The sequence below is a fragment of the Chaetodon trifascialis genome, chromosome 15, assembly GCF_039877785.1.
Source record: "Chaetodon trifascialis isolate fChaTrf1 chromosome 15, fChaTrf1.hap1, whole genome shotgun sequence".
In the NCBI taxonomy this organism is placed as follows: Eukaryota; Metazoa; Chordata; class Actinopteri; order Chaetodontiformes; family Chaetodontidae; genus Chaetodon; species Chaetodon trifascialis.
The window spans coordinates 9,159,395-9,173,818 of record NC_092070.1 but is presented as its reverse complement, the minus strand read 5'-3'; the positions used below and the strand labels follow the sequence as shown (position 1 = coordinate 9,173,818).

Genomic DNA, 14,424 nt, shown 5'->3' with positions numbered 1-14,424 from the left:
AAAATAGCAAAATGTGTTTCTATTTCTCCTCTTCTGCTTAGTGAGACAACAAAGCTGTGGACCACTGATGAGGAGTGGGACAGAGAGACCTGGTTAGTTTGCCTGGTCTAAGCAGGCTTAACCTCTGTCATGTCACCTCTTACTCGATGATCACTTTTGGAAATTTAGCTGGACAAATAGTTCAAACAGTGATTTAGTCCAAGCTAATAAATGCTACCCGCTATTTTGGGTTCAGAGTAGCAGCAGTTTTTGGCTGATTTGGCTGATTTATCCCCAGTATCCCCTTCTGAGAGGAGGACATACTTGGACCTTAGTCAACTCATTTGGTCCAAATTATTGTTTGATTTAGATGATTATGTCAGTACTAACTGAGCAGGCGACAAGAGTGACAAGTCTACCAGGAGACGCTGACACTGACTGTGTTGCCACGCAACAGTAAACATTATAGCTCTTGAGGCTAATATAAGCTAGCATACTACTGTTGACATATTAAAACTGGCAGTTAAAATCTCACTTCCGGATCTTGCTGAATAGTGTTGACTGTGGCTCCCCACACATTTTCTCATCCAGACCTGTTTCGCCCTCTGCTTTTGTTTTTTAGCGAGGAAAACTGAGAGATATGCATTAAATTTAGCTAGCTCATTGTGGGCACACTGAACTAATGATGTAAAACACATTACCATATTCAAAACACTGTAATGTGTTGTGTAATGCAAAAGTACTGTAGTTTGATCTCTGATAAAATTTAAATGGAAAAAAAGGCAAATCCAGATTCTCACCTCACAGACAGTGCAGTGGAAGCGCGTCTCCACATGGTGTTTACACTCATTGCAGGTGTAGACGAAGCGGTCCTGGCTCTGGTTGTGCAGCTCCACCAACATACACATGGAGCTCCACTTGGACCTCCTGAGAGAGCTAAACTCCAGGTGCTTGTCCCTGGCCAGAGTCAGGAAGGCGTCACGGCCGTCCATCAGGTCACAGGCCATCATCGGGTCCAGGTCAGTGATGGGGGGCAGCGAGTTGGCGGTGGGGCCAGCAATGAGGCGGATGACAAAGAAAACCTGGGAATTTGAGTGGAGAAGATGAGCTGTAAGTTGTTCATTCAGGCCCTGATTATACAGACAGTGCAGCATCTTTGCCCTCTGTCAACAGATGCTTCAGTAATCAGATTATCTTTTTCCTGTAGATACCTTCAGTCTCTCTTTACAGTTTATCCATGCATAATTGCCTTTTTGTTCACTGTAGCATTTCTCAAACTAAAACACTAAAACTACATCACAGGCCTGTTGTGGCAGTGCGAGTTAGATTAAGGCCCTTCACAGTGTCATATTTAAATCATAATCACATTGAAATGTTAAAGATAAATATCCTTCATATAATTTTGTTGGAGCACTTACAAACAATGAACGCCCACAGTGCGTTATGTGTGAGGACAGTGTTTCACCAACAGCAGAGTCAGTTAGCTGCTTTTTTTCTCCTGAGACATTTCAGTGCAGAACAGTATGTCATTGTTCTCTTGTAGTTTGTTAATTAGCAAACTCAGCAGTCACTTACAGAAAGTGTGGGCTCAAAACTGTAAAACAGGGTTGGTGATATGTGAGATCTATTGTCCACATAAAAGTATAGATGATAGCTGCTTTGACCAATTACTTATCTAACTGTAAGCAGAGGACACTTTTCAAAGCTCAGCTGCTGCCATAGTGTAAGCTGTATCTACTCTGCAATGAAACAGCAGAACATTTCAAAACTGCTGCAACAGAAGTGCAGCAGCAGCTAAATTACAGAATTTTAATGACGTGCATTCAGAGTGTGGAGTCAATGTGATGACCCTGTTGACATAAGTCACTGCAATGTTCTTATAATCAGGTCATACAATCCAATGAAGGGGTAAGCAGCTATTGCTATAATCTAATTAGACTCACACACCTCCTTATGTTTCTCCATGGTGGCGTAGAGCTTCTGGGAAAGGTCATTGGAAACATTGGGCATCCCCGGTTTCTTCTTGTTGGCTCGGCTCAAGCTACTCTTGTTCTTGCTTGTCTTTTTATTGTTCTTCTTTTTGGCATTCTTGCTGTCTCCTTTTGTGGCCTGTGGATGTTGCAATGTCAGTGTCAATGAACTGAAATATCAAACAAAAACTGAAAGTGATGATTACATGTGGACTTCTCATTCTACTCACATCTGTGCTCTCGTTGGAGGTACTGTTCTCCTCCCTCTTCCTCTCCTCCTCCTCCTGCTCCAGTTCCTTGATGCTCTCCTCCAATACATTGGGCCAGAAGTCACCCTCAAAGTATGGCAGCTCCTTGGCGCTGGTCAGCCGGTCCTCTGTTGCCTGCTTGAAGATGTCCTGAGAGAGGGCAAAAAGAGACATGTGTTTAAGTGCTAGTAATGCTGGTAATGGTCTCATGGGCTTTTCCACTATTCTAGGAAACAACTAAACATACTTTTACAGGATAATTCCTGACTTTGGAAAACAGCACTTGAGAAAAGCATCTAGGACAATATCTCAACAGAAAAAATGTCTCACTTTATAATCATGGACAATGCGCTCAGACACAGCCTTGTCCAGCATCTTCTTGTACCACTCCTGCAGGCGTTTTGGCTTGGGGATCTTCTGGTCCGCTGGGTGGCAATGGAAGATGTAATCATCCCCTTCACTGGGTGGACACGCCCAGATATGACCTGTCGTAAACCTGATGTGGAGAGAGATGGAGCTGTGTTCATTATAAAAGAAGACAATTTGTTTCCTTTTATTCCATCTGCCTGCTCATTGTCATGCAGCTGCAAAGAGTCTGTAACAGCGCCTGGAACACAAAGCTTAATGAATACACTTTACACTGCATGATGGGCTCATATTTAAATGACTGTGTAGCTATAATGCAGCAATAACCTGATTTCAGCTGCTCAGTTTGAGGTTGAGGTATCGTGCTTGAGAAGGTCTAAATGTTCCTCTTACCCCTGCCTCTTGACATACTCCAGGTAGCCAAGCAGGATCTCATGGTAGACAGCAGTCCTGAGGTGTCTGGGTCTGAAGAAGTGCACGCTGTCCAGGTAAGAGATGTACACTCGTCTCTGGTTGGGAGGCGGGCAGTCCGAGCCGTACTCTTGAACGTGCATGCCGAAAAAACACACATCTGCTCCATCGATGTCCTCAAATGCAAACAGGGCTTTCATCCTGTATGGGAAGGACTCGGACATCTCGCCGCTGTCCACAAACCTGGAGGAGGGGGAGCACAGCCAGAGTCAGGAAAACTGCTACGTAATCCAAGAAATGTCATCAGCCAAGTGTTTCCTGCTGTGACTTCACTACAAGCTTTCACCTTCTGACCTCCTGACAGGCCTGCATCACAACATGAGGAGGCGTGTGTGTATATGGACTACAACTCGCTAGTAGTGCTTTTAATGTGATGCGAGTAACAATTAGCTGGTTCAAAGTGAGAAAATGATGACCTCTTGATTGAGCTGCAGTGTTGAACACTGAAGGGAGTGGACAGCAGATTAGATGCAATATAGCATTTTGGGAAAACAACCACTGAATTTTTTTTTTTCTATGTTAAATTAACTAAACAACCACACGTTTTACTGTATATAGCTTCAGCTACAGGTGGTTTCAAATTCATTAGTGGGCTGTTAAACCTGTTTCCTCTGAAATAAAATCCACATTTATGCTCCACCAGAGTACTCACACCTCAGCAAACGAACTCTGCTTCTAGACTTGCCTGTTACCTACACTACTGTGCACCATGGCCATCCAGCTGTTGCCTAGCAACAACAACCTTGGGCATTTGTTTTCACATTGGTGTGGAGGAGCTGCCACTTGTGCACGGTTTCCTTCAGGAAACTGGTCCTGGAGAGGTGCTGCCCCTCACAGCCCTGATCACTTCCATTGATGAATCGAGCTGCTCAACACGAACTGTAAACCAACTTCAACCCAGTGCAGGCTCCGCTGAGCTTAACATGTGTCCAGCCAGGGCTGGCCAATGGGACAAATATATCTGCTAATATATCTGCTATCCAGAATGTCCTTTTTGCCAGTTTTTGTCATTTTGTTTTGCTAATTTAATGGCTTGCCTCTGAAAAAGGAATGAAAGCTGCTGTTCAGGAACAGACTCTTGCTCGGCGAGCCCAGTCGCACAAAGAGGCCAGCAACAGCAAATAGCACATAGAGTCACGATAATTTAACATCTAACTCTGTGAACTGAGGATTTATTTTGACCAAACCAGAGCTGGTGACAGAACGGCAGATAGACTAACCAAGATGGCTTTGGTCAGTTTTATTCTGTTTCTGTATAGTTTGAATGTGAAAGTGTGTTTCATGGTTAGTTAACTGGGCAATTAAAGCTTGTCTTATTCCATTCAGAAGGGGTAAGGTTGCATTTTTCTGTTTAGTATGAAAAACTGAATATTTCCTTTCCTGTTTCCCATTACATTCAATATTTTGCTGACACTGCGACAAAAATCAAATGCTGATCAGCAAGCCACCAGTCTAAATATGTTCAGTGGTGCTTTCCCCTCACCACACACCCAAAACCTGCAGCAGCAGTGAGATTCGACCTCCTACCTGGACTTCATGCCCGGCTTGACCTCAACCACCTTGTCTGAGACATGGACCACGCGGATGGTGACCTCGCCAGATTCAGGGTGGTTCTGCCGCTTGAGGAAGTCGTTTATTCGTGACTCCAAATAGCTCCCCAGCTTGGTCTGAGGAAGCCCTGCAAAACGACAGGAAGAGGGATGAAGAACAGGAGGTGGAACAGAGAAGAGAGAGAGAGCACTCTAACCACCCTCTGCGTCAACCTTTCAGATTGATGAGAGACACAACCTGTGTAAGCATGGGGCCTCAAACAGAGATCCACACAACAGCAGCTTAAATGCATTTTGGAAAATATGAGTTGTTTTCTTACCGCGAGTTAAACAAGATTTATACCACACAAGTCTGTACAGTAGATATTAAGCTACAGCCAAGACTGGAAACAAGAGGAAACAGCGAGTGCGGCTGTGTCCAAAGGTAATGAATTTTGCTTACCAGCACCTCTAAAGCTTATTAATTAAACACTAATTAACATATTGTATCTTGTTTGTTCAAGCTGTACAAAAACTGAAGTGTGAAAACAGCATTTTGTGGTTTTAAGGCAGTTATGTGTCAGACTTTTTCTTGGCCAGGAACAGACATTTCTCTGCTGGTTTCCTGGCAAACTCAGGGATGACAAGACTTGACTTTAATTTACTGCAAGTAAATATTATTTAATGACTTATTTACTGTACAAACATGAGAGTGGTATCAGTCTTGTCATGTTACTCAAGAAAGAAGTGTTATTTTCCACAATTGAGAATTCTTCCATTAATATATTACACATACAATACAATACTTTATTGTCCCACTTAGGGAAAATTGTCTTGGACATAAATGCCTTGACAGCCACAAGGACAACAAACAATACATCGCCAGGCATACCATCTCAACAACAATTACACAACAGTATTGCACATATCCCATAACATTACTCACAACACATACATACACCAATAGATAAAACATATGCTAAAAGATCACCATAATAAACGCACTATAAAAGTTATTGCACAATCATCGGCCTCAAGCAGCAATGTTCAGGAATTTGATGGAGGTTGGAACATCACATGTATCCTGATGATTGATTTTGATCCTTCAAAATCCTTTTAAGTATTAAGTATTCAGTTACTCAGACCAGCTCTTTTTGTTTGTTGGAACACTTTGTGGTGGTGATATAACTTCAGAAACTTGCGCTCTGTCCTTTTGTCCATCTGTCGCATCTCTCTTTACTTCATGATTTGGCAAATTCGCCTTCTTTGTTTTCTCTTTCGTCTGACTTCCTCTGTTTGTAAAACTCCACATTAACAAATTTATAATGAGTACAGAGTGAGAACTGACTGACACTGAAACAGTCCAGCTGCTGAACTCCAGGCTAGAAGATGTGACTTATTTAAAACACACACTACAATGTAAAAGTAATAAATCCATTACTCATCATTAACATAGTTTGAGTTTTCAGAAGTTTTGAGATCATGGCTCAAAGAGAATGAAGGGAAGGAGGAAAACACGGGACACAAGACACAGACATGAAACAAACCAGTAGCTCAGCGTTACTGCACTTACTTTTGGCTGCATATTTGTTCTCTTTCCGCGTCTTATTGGCCTTTTTGAGGCAGTTGTCACATACAAAGCTGTGGTTTGGGAGGAAGCAAATAGTAAATGGTTAAATTTGCAGGTTATCACCAGCTCTGTCACAATTAACACCAATGACAGTAATTAAGTGGCTTTAATGAGGAAGATGACTTAGCCTTCCGTGTCGGTCTTCCTTTCCTTAAACAACTATAATGACTGAAATTGCTGATGTCTTTTAATTACAAACAGACCACACATGAAGGAGACTCCCACTCTACGCTGGAGCTGCAGGACTTTATTTACATGTGCATCTCTTGCTGCACGCACACTGACAGGCATTTTCACTTTGTCAAAACTGCAACTCAAACTGTGGGAACTGCGTGTGATCTTTAACAGTTTGCATTGAAATGTGTGTTCAGACTTAATACTTTTCGAGCATTACATTTATGTTTTGGATGATTCTGAGGCTTTTCAAGGAATACGCAAGGCCAAATGTATTTTCCAGATCCAGTCATGTAACAGAATGTACAGAGTGAGTGTGTGTGCGCGTGTGTGCGCGTGTGTCATAGCTGGCTCACCCGGAGGGCCATATGGTTTCATTATGCAGGACACAAATCTGGTGCATTTTACGACCACAGTCAATACATTCCACAAGCCTGAGCAGAGAGAGAATGAGAAGACAAAAGACAGACGCAGTATCCAAAGTTAATAGGCAACATGTCACACATGATGGAAATACCGTTTGTTCCTCTGCACAAGCTACAAAAGGTGCTAAGTAAGCAATCACAGCAAAGAAGTACAAGATTATGACAAAAAGGTACACTATGCAGGATTTTCCTAAAAAACAATGTATTGACTGATACAATATGAATTCCTCTCAGTCATCACTTATTAGCCACTAGAAGCGTGCAGCAGTGTGTTTATGTGCTGAGACTCAGCCCTCTGCCTGTATTTTCTTATTGTCTTCTTCTTTGGCTGTGTTTGGGATGTTTCTGAGCAGCAAACTTTGGGCAGTGGGTGTGTAGCTCCCAGGCAATAAAAGCACACAAGTGCCAGACAGTAAGCAGCACAAGAGTAAGCTACAAAAATGGGAATACAGCGAGGCGAAACACCAAGCAGACAAAACGTGACAAGAGTGAATCTGGAGTTGGCTTTCATTGACAGAGACGATGGGGATGAAGAGCGATGCAGAGTTGGCCTGTTTCCTGTTGGACAGGTGGGTCCTGGCGGTTAGTTTCGTTAGCTTGCTTAAGTATCTACCTTTCCACTACAACAAATGTAATGTTCCAACAACAGCAGCTTGCAGTTTGTACAAGCAGTGAGCTTCTGGTGGTGCTGAGGTGAGAGGAAGGGCCAGGTTTGAATGTTTTGCTTGTAATTACAGTAACAGACAATTCCTGCATAGTATACTTTTTATCAAATGATCTAAACTCATGATTCAATGTAACCTAAATACACAAAGTCACAGCATCTTACAGCTTCACAGTGATGGTGCGAAATGATCTATAAATGAAAGTTGAGGAGTTAAGAAGAGGACATACAATTCAGGGTCGAGCGTGTCGTTCTTCTTTCGTTGGAACTGGTCTTTGTTGATGGACCTGTGGGCAATACCAGAAAACAAATTGCTGTAACAGACACAACAAGGTAATCCCCTGAAGAGTGCAGGCCGTGTGCAGAGTCCTCCATCTTCAATACACAACATGTGGAGAGGAATTCAAAACGTGCCGACGAGCTACATATGTCATCACTGCATGTTGTTAGACTGTACTGTTGTCAGAGTTAAGAGTAGGGGCTTTTGAAATAACAACATGGTTACTATAAGATGGTAAAATGAGCCAACATGACAAAGATGAAATCCATAAAGAAATGAGGACTGTATGTTTAAATACACTTTAACCAAACTGCAATCCAGACTAAAACTGAAGTCCAGACAAGAAACGAACAGTTTCAAGCAATTCCAAAATTAAAGCTGTTCATGATACTTGAGAAACTCTAAGTTTCAGATGGGATCGCTGTGTGCGAGAGGACAGCAGGTGGGTGATGGTACTCACGTCTGAGGCTGGGAGGGGTCGTCCCCCAGGGAAACACTCTCTCCTTGGATTTCGTTGAAACACTTCTCACAGAAGTGGTACCTGTCAGCAAGAAGCCCATATTTTGGTGAACTACACGTTCGCCACCATCAGCACAGCCAATCACAGAGAGGGCACGAAGAAGCAGCCGCCAATCAGGGCAGGGCAGGACAGGCCAGGGGGCGGACACACAGGAGGAGGCAGAGGGCAAGGTAGGTCGTCGCCAGGAGGAAGCAGCCAATCGTGATGCAGGGTTTTTGTGTGGGCGGGTGTTTTGATTTTGCGCGTAAATTTTGTTGTGGATGATTGGTCACACCAAAACAGGCCAATGCAGACATCACAAGCGTTAAAAAAGGAGGGAGAGAAGGGGAGAAGGGAAGGGAGATGGGGGAGGGGAGGGGAGGTCAAAATGAATATTAAAAAAGCGTGAAATAAATCGTTACAGGTCAGACGAGGACAATGGAGGGGACAGAGAGGGAGAGGGGGGGACATGGGGGAGGGAGGGACGGACAAGATGTGAACAACAACCAACAGAGGACAGAGAGCCAAGGCAAAGCAAAGATTAGCGTCACACGTCCAGTGGTAAACAACAACAACATTACAGCAACATGAGAGACCACTAGGAGCTGTGGAGGAGGAAGGGAGTGAGGATACGAGTCTCCAAACATGAAAGGGTGGATGAGAAAAATAAATAAAGCAACAGAGACCCATCATCCTTTCACATCATTTATAAAGTGGGAACCTTTCTTCTGGTGGTGAGGATGGATATTTCCCCCCTCCCCTCTATTTGTGCAAGCAAATATCAGAAAATGCAAGCCGTCAAGCATTGTGCGTGTAAATTTACTCAGTGGGAAACAACGGCGCAACAAATAAAGAATAAGTGCTGGGGAAGACGGGAGCCCACTTTATGAATGACAACATAATGAAAATTAAAATGGTGAACTGTGAAAATGGAGGTGGTGCCAGGGTAACCAGTTGAAGCCAAATTAAAACTCATCTGTGATTGCACTGATCGATTAGATTTCCTACAGCATACCATCAATGTGCAAAATACAAGACACAGACAAGCTGATCTCAGTGGCTGCTAAAATGTATTCTAACACTTCATGAATGCCATTTGTGTGTGTGATCTCTGTGTGCTTGTGTTCCAATGTGCAGACAGCCCTTACCTGTTCTGGTAGCTAAAATAAGCAGCGTCACGTTGGATGGTGCATAATTGTTTTCCATAGCAGCATAGAGTTTGGGGGGAAAACTCAAACTGTAAAAGAGACGGAAAAAAGGTTGTTTGCAGGCTCGATGACCACAAACTGAACACACGACACCTCTTATTCATACAGTCCTCACACACGCATACAGTGCTATGATGCACAGAGACTAAACTCATGGATGGGGAATTCTCTTAATCACTTTGGAGGAGAGTTAGACTAGATTGATACCACTCTCATAACTGTCTGATAATCTGAAGCGACAGCATAAAAACCAGAAACGACACAGCCAGTCTGTCTCTGTCCAAAGGTAAGAAAACCCAACAACCAGCACCTCTAAAACTGTCTAATTAATACGTTATATCGTCTTTGTTTAATCTATTTCTTGGCTGCAAGCCGCTGCCAAGCAACCGCCACAGACTCCAGGAAGTTACTGCTGCCCGCCAAGAAATAGTCCAACACAAAGCCTTCCTAAAATGGCCAATTGTTGTTTTTACATTTCGGCTTTTGAAAAGATTAAACAAACCAGATATAACGCATTCATTAGCGAGCTTTAGCAGTACTTGTAGGAGGGTTTTGTTACCTTTGGACAGAGCCAGACTAGCTGGTTCACACTATTTCCAGTCTTTATGCTAAGCTAACTGTCTGCTAGCTGTAGCTTCATATTCATCACACATATATGAAGAGTGGGATCAAGTTTAGAAGAAGAAAAGCTCTTGACTCACCTTCCTCCCACAACAGTATCCCAGGCCCTGCATGACGGGATCGATCTCTGACTCAAACACTTCAGCCAGCTTGGAGCAGTACTTGTAGACGCGGGACGTCTTGCGGTTGTACAGCCAGGCGTTGTTGAACATCAGCCAGATATCCTCGACGTACTGCCAAGGCTCTTGGTACTGTCCCGTGTCCAGTTTCCGCTTGATGGTCGACAGGTCCATGGGGTTCTTCACGATGTCAAAGTAGTCCTGGTTTGGGATTCGAGTGGCAGGTGGAGGTAAAGTTCAGGAGTTAAAAAGGGTCAGAGGAGGGAGAGAAGAGAGAGCAGCGAGATGGCGGGAGGGTTTGGTCGTCCGAGGGACCAAGATGAGAGAGATGGGGGAGAAGAGTATGATCATCATCATCATCATCATCATCATCATCAGCGTTGTGGTCATCAGGTGAAGGTGTGATGAAGGCGTCGACCAGGTGGGACCAGAGTAGGGAGAGAAGAGGGTGCAGGGGGACAATGTTGTTGAGCGCTGCAGAGAAGAAGGTTCGCGTGCAAACAGAGAGACATGACAACTTCTGCCCTCCAGCTCTCCGCTTTGCACCCTACAGTTTAAGACCGATCTGTGCAGCAAACAGGGACCAGGCGACCGCCACAAGTCTGTCCGGTCCTCTGCTGCTCATATAACTGCAGTCCAAAAAATGACGGATAAGACTACATTTTACAGATCCTACTGCAACTGAAGCCAAGCCTTACGGAAATCATCTTAAATCATCAATTTGAGTTAAAAGTGCATTTGCTCATTTTGCAACTCAGTGCTGGACACTGTCCAGCAGCTGGGGGGAATGGCTCTCTGCTGAAGAATGAAAGCAAACAAAGCTTTCAGGCCCAGGAAGCAATCAAGGTGCAAAACCAAGAAGAAACGGAGCAGCGGCAACAGCAACAGGCAGACACAGATTTACTGTTTTGAGCATCAGAGTGGTTGGCGTTAACAATGCCAGCAGCGTGAGTGGCAAGATGATGGCAGAGTTAAAGCCAACAGTGCTGAGGTGAAGCAAATGTAAGAGGGACGGATGAGCCTCCAAGTTCTTTTCCTTTTCCCGTCGTCTGCCCTCCGCTTTGTCTCTAACTATAACGCCATTTGAGAAAGCAGCGGAGAAGAGGGTGAGGAAATGAAAGGCTTTTTAGAGATTCAAAAAAAAAAGAGAGGAGGAGGAGGTGTGAGTTTCAAAGAGCAGGGTCCATCTCAGTGTCACCATGGCAACAAGAGTTAGGAAACAGACCCTCATCTCTGAATGGATCCACTCACATGAACAAACAAGTGATGCATATTACCATGTCAGCCTCCAGAGCCACATTTCTCTCAACAGTGATTAAAAATCCAACCAGGTTGTGAGGATCTTACGCTTTTAATAAGCGGCCGAATGATTATGTGAATATGACGTTACATGATTATACAACGGTGGAAAGTTGCATCACTTGACTGTGGAGGTTCCTGAAGGGAGGCGAGCCAATAGCCTGGTGCTTGCTCATCACCGCTCTAAAACTGGCATTTATCAAACTGCACGAGGCAGCGGGAAGACGGACGCTGTCACTCCGTTTTTAAAGCAACAATGACTTTTTCCTCTATTTAGACGCATATTGAGGCTTATCAAGTACTCCTTTTCCCCCTAATTTGTATGCAATGAGGGTAAAGGTATCGTCCCACCTCTACACACTGCCCACCTGAACACCGACACACTACTACTGGTGAGGAACTGAACTAGAAAGCTAGCAATGGAGTACTAGGATGAAAACTACCAAAATCAAGATTCAAATGAAAACCTCAAATTTGATGTGGAAAAGACAAACGTCAAACAAGATTAAAGTGATAAATGAAAGCAATTGGCTCATGAACCATTGTTAAACCAAATCCTTTGGACTTTGCTCATTGTAATACAGTGTTGACATGTCTCCTTTCTGTCCTCACTGGATTTGGAGTGCTATGAAAGACAAACAGCTATGAATTAATTAGTACTACTAATGCGATGCTTGGGCCATGTAGTATCATATAATAATAAAGACAAAAAACCCTAAATTTCATTGTCAAAATTTGTAATTACTCAGCCAAACTTTTAGTTGTTTATCTGATTTGCATTTATCATTTACTTTTTGTCCTTCACTACTTTCATCAAAGTAAAGGCAAATGTTCATAAGAGTCATTGCTTTGATTTATAAATGACAAGAAGTTTCAAAAAAGAGAGCACACAGACACGCGCTCACACAGACAGCCATAAACACACTTTTCAAAATCTCATTTTCTAAACTTCTGACATGCAATGGGAGAAAAAATCAACTAAAAGATTAAAGAAAACTGGAAGCAAATATATGAACTAAATCCAGAAAATATGACAACTATGACAAAGAAGGAAAAACATTTAAGATGAAAAAAGGAAACATAAATAAATAAAAGCTACGTTTTCAGAGGAGTTGAAGCAAAATGGCAGCCAGTGCAGTCCCTTACCAGGTTAGTTTTGTTACTAGTTCGAATACGTACGGGTATTCCCAGTAACTGGGGGTCCACCGGCTGACGGAAGGGAAGGGACTCAGGGTCCTGCCGGTACAAAGCTTCCAGGGTGGGCATGAGAGCCTGACGCAGCTCCTCCGGCTTAAAGACTGGAAGCGAGGGAGTGAGAAAAACAAATGAGAAATGAAAGGGGTTTAGAGATGGAAGGTGGAGGGAGACGAGAGGGAGCCTCTCCTCTCTGCTGCATCTGAGGATGGCTGCCAGTAAAACTCCACCGACTGCATCATGTAGCGTCGTTGAACAGCGGCGGAGACTGAGCATTAAGCAGCTGAGTTGAAGTGCATCACAACACAGTCGGTGTGTAGGACTTTCCACAGACTAAACTAAAGGCACGGGTGCTTTCAGGCATATCGCACACTGGTAGCTACAACGCCTTGAGTGAATCAAATTTCAATGAACCACTATGTTAAAGTTTGGAGCTATGTTTACTCACCACTCTGGTGGGTGAGTTAACTATTAAATCGCCAGCATTGTATTCAACAAACAGTTGCTAAAAAGGGGAAATAAAGCTTTCCCATGTTGGAGGCTTAGCTTGGTTACTAACAAGACAGTAAATTCATACAATTTTGTTCCAAAGATGCCATTTATACCTTTGACCTCTATCTCAAAACTGCCTGCAAACCATTCCTCTTTTGTGGAGCAAGTTTCACTCCCTGCCTGCCCCTTTGAGTCAATCTGATCACATCAATTCCACTGGAATGAACTGACTTTGCTGTAATATTTCCCGGTTTTAATCTCGTATGTATGTCGAGGTCTTTACTCAAGTCATTATCCTGATGACTAATTTTACTACTACTGCTATTTTTTCTTCTCCACTTTCTGCTAATGGCAGCTGTTAAATCATCTAACTTACTTTTCTTCTTGCTCTGGGCGCTGGCTGGGGAGCTGTTAGTGGCTGTTGACCCTGACCCCTCCTCTTCCTCTTTGGGCTCTTTCTTCACCTCCGGCTTCTTGTCTTCACCTGCTGCTACTGACGATGACACCGAGGATGAAGATGTATCCATGGGCTCACCTTTACACCCATCTCCTGACGGCTTCTCTTTCTTTATCTAAGGGGAAAACTCAAATGTCAGCATGATGATTATAAAGAAATCGGAAAATGAAGACCTAAAAAGAAATGATACTAAACTCTAGTCAAAACATTTGGGACATTAAGACTTTTCCAGGATTTTCAGACACCACGATGAGAGCATCAGTAAGTCAGCGTGGACATTTTTACCTCTGGCTTCTCCTCCGTCTTCATGTCAGGCTGACCCTTCCCCATCTTCCCCTTGCCTTCTCCTTGGCTCTCAGCCCCTTCGTCCTCCTCCTCCTTCTTCACCTCCATTTTCACGTCTTCCTGGCTGGGAGCAGGACAGTCTGCCTGGGCGAGCTGGGAGCTGGGGTCTGTACTGCTGCTGACCGAGGCCGGAGAGGACACTTGACCATCTGCAGTCAGTGAAGGCTTTGCAGATAGCTGTGGCAACAGGACAGAGATGAAGAGAAGTTTAGAAATGGAAAAAGGGCACATTGTTTTTTGTTATGTTCCCACATCCACTCAACATTCACTTTGTAATCTAAATCATGGACTTTTTGATCATCTAAGTCTTCCTGAAACTCATTTGTGAAATAAAGTGAAATTTTAAAAGAAAGTCAAGCAGTTCTTCACAAACCTTTTATTTTAATTTGTATGCATTTTTCTTGTTTCCTATGTGACAGACGAAGCTACAGAATAACTAGACATGCTACTTTAA

General features: G+C 43.5%; 1 protein-coding gene across 4 annotated transcripts in view; it reads right to left on the bottom strand.

Moving 5' to 3' along the window:
• The window catches only part of ep300b (E1A binding protein p300 b), a 33,296-nt gene that overhangs the window by 5,731 nt on the left and 13,141 nt on the right, over nucleotides 1-14,424 (bottom strand). The window contains exons 15-29 of one of the 4 annotated variants that reach the window (XM_070982126.1): nucleotides 13,911-14,147; nucleotides 13,545-13,740; nucleotides 12,629-12,780; nucleotides 10,145-10,384; nucleotides 9,384-9,472; nucleotides 8,197-8,307; nucleotides 7,687-7,743; nucleotides 6,724-6,801; nucleotides 6,137-6,204; nucleotides 4,562-4,712; nucleotides 2,957-3,217; nucleotides 2,528-2,693; nucleotides 2,180-2,347; nucleotides 1,927-2,088; nucleotides 780-1,061 (exon numbers count right to left, since the gene is read on the bottom strand). In XM_070982126.1, coding sequence (XP_070838227.1) covers nucleotides 780-1,061; nucleotides 1,927-2,088; nucleotides 2,180-2,347; nucleotides 2,528-2,693; nucleotides 2,957-3,217; nucleotides 4,562-4,712; nucleotides 6,137-6,204; nucleotides 6,724-6,801; nucleotides 7,687-7,743; nucleotides 8,197-8,307; nucleotides 9,384-9,472; nucleotides 10,145-10,384; nucleotides 12,629-12,780; nucleotides 13,545-13,740; nucleotides 13,911-14,147 — 2,418 coding nt within the window. The remainder of the gene's footprint in view (nucleotides 1-779; nucleotides 1,062-1,926; nucleotides 2,089-2,179; nucleotides 2,348-2,527; nucleotides 2,694-2,956; nucleotides 3,218-4,561; nucleotides 4,713-6,136; nucleotides 6,205-6,723; nucleotides 6,802-7,686; nucleotides 7,744-8,196; nucleotides 8,308-9,383; nucleotides 9,473-10,144; nucleotides 10,385-12,628; nucleotides 12,781-13,544; nucleotides 13,741-13,910; nucleotides 14,148-14,424) is intronic. The other 3 variants (XM_070982127.1, XM_070982128.1, XM_070982130.1) reach the window with 3 other exon arrangements.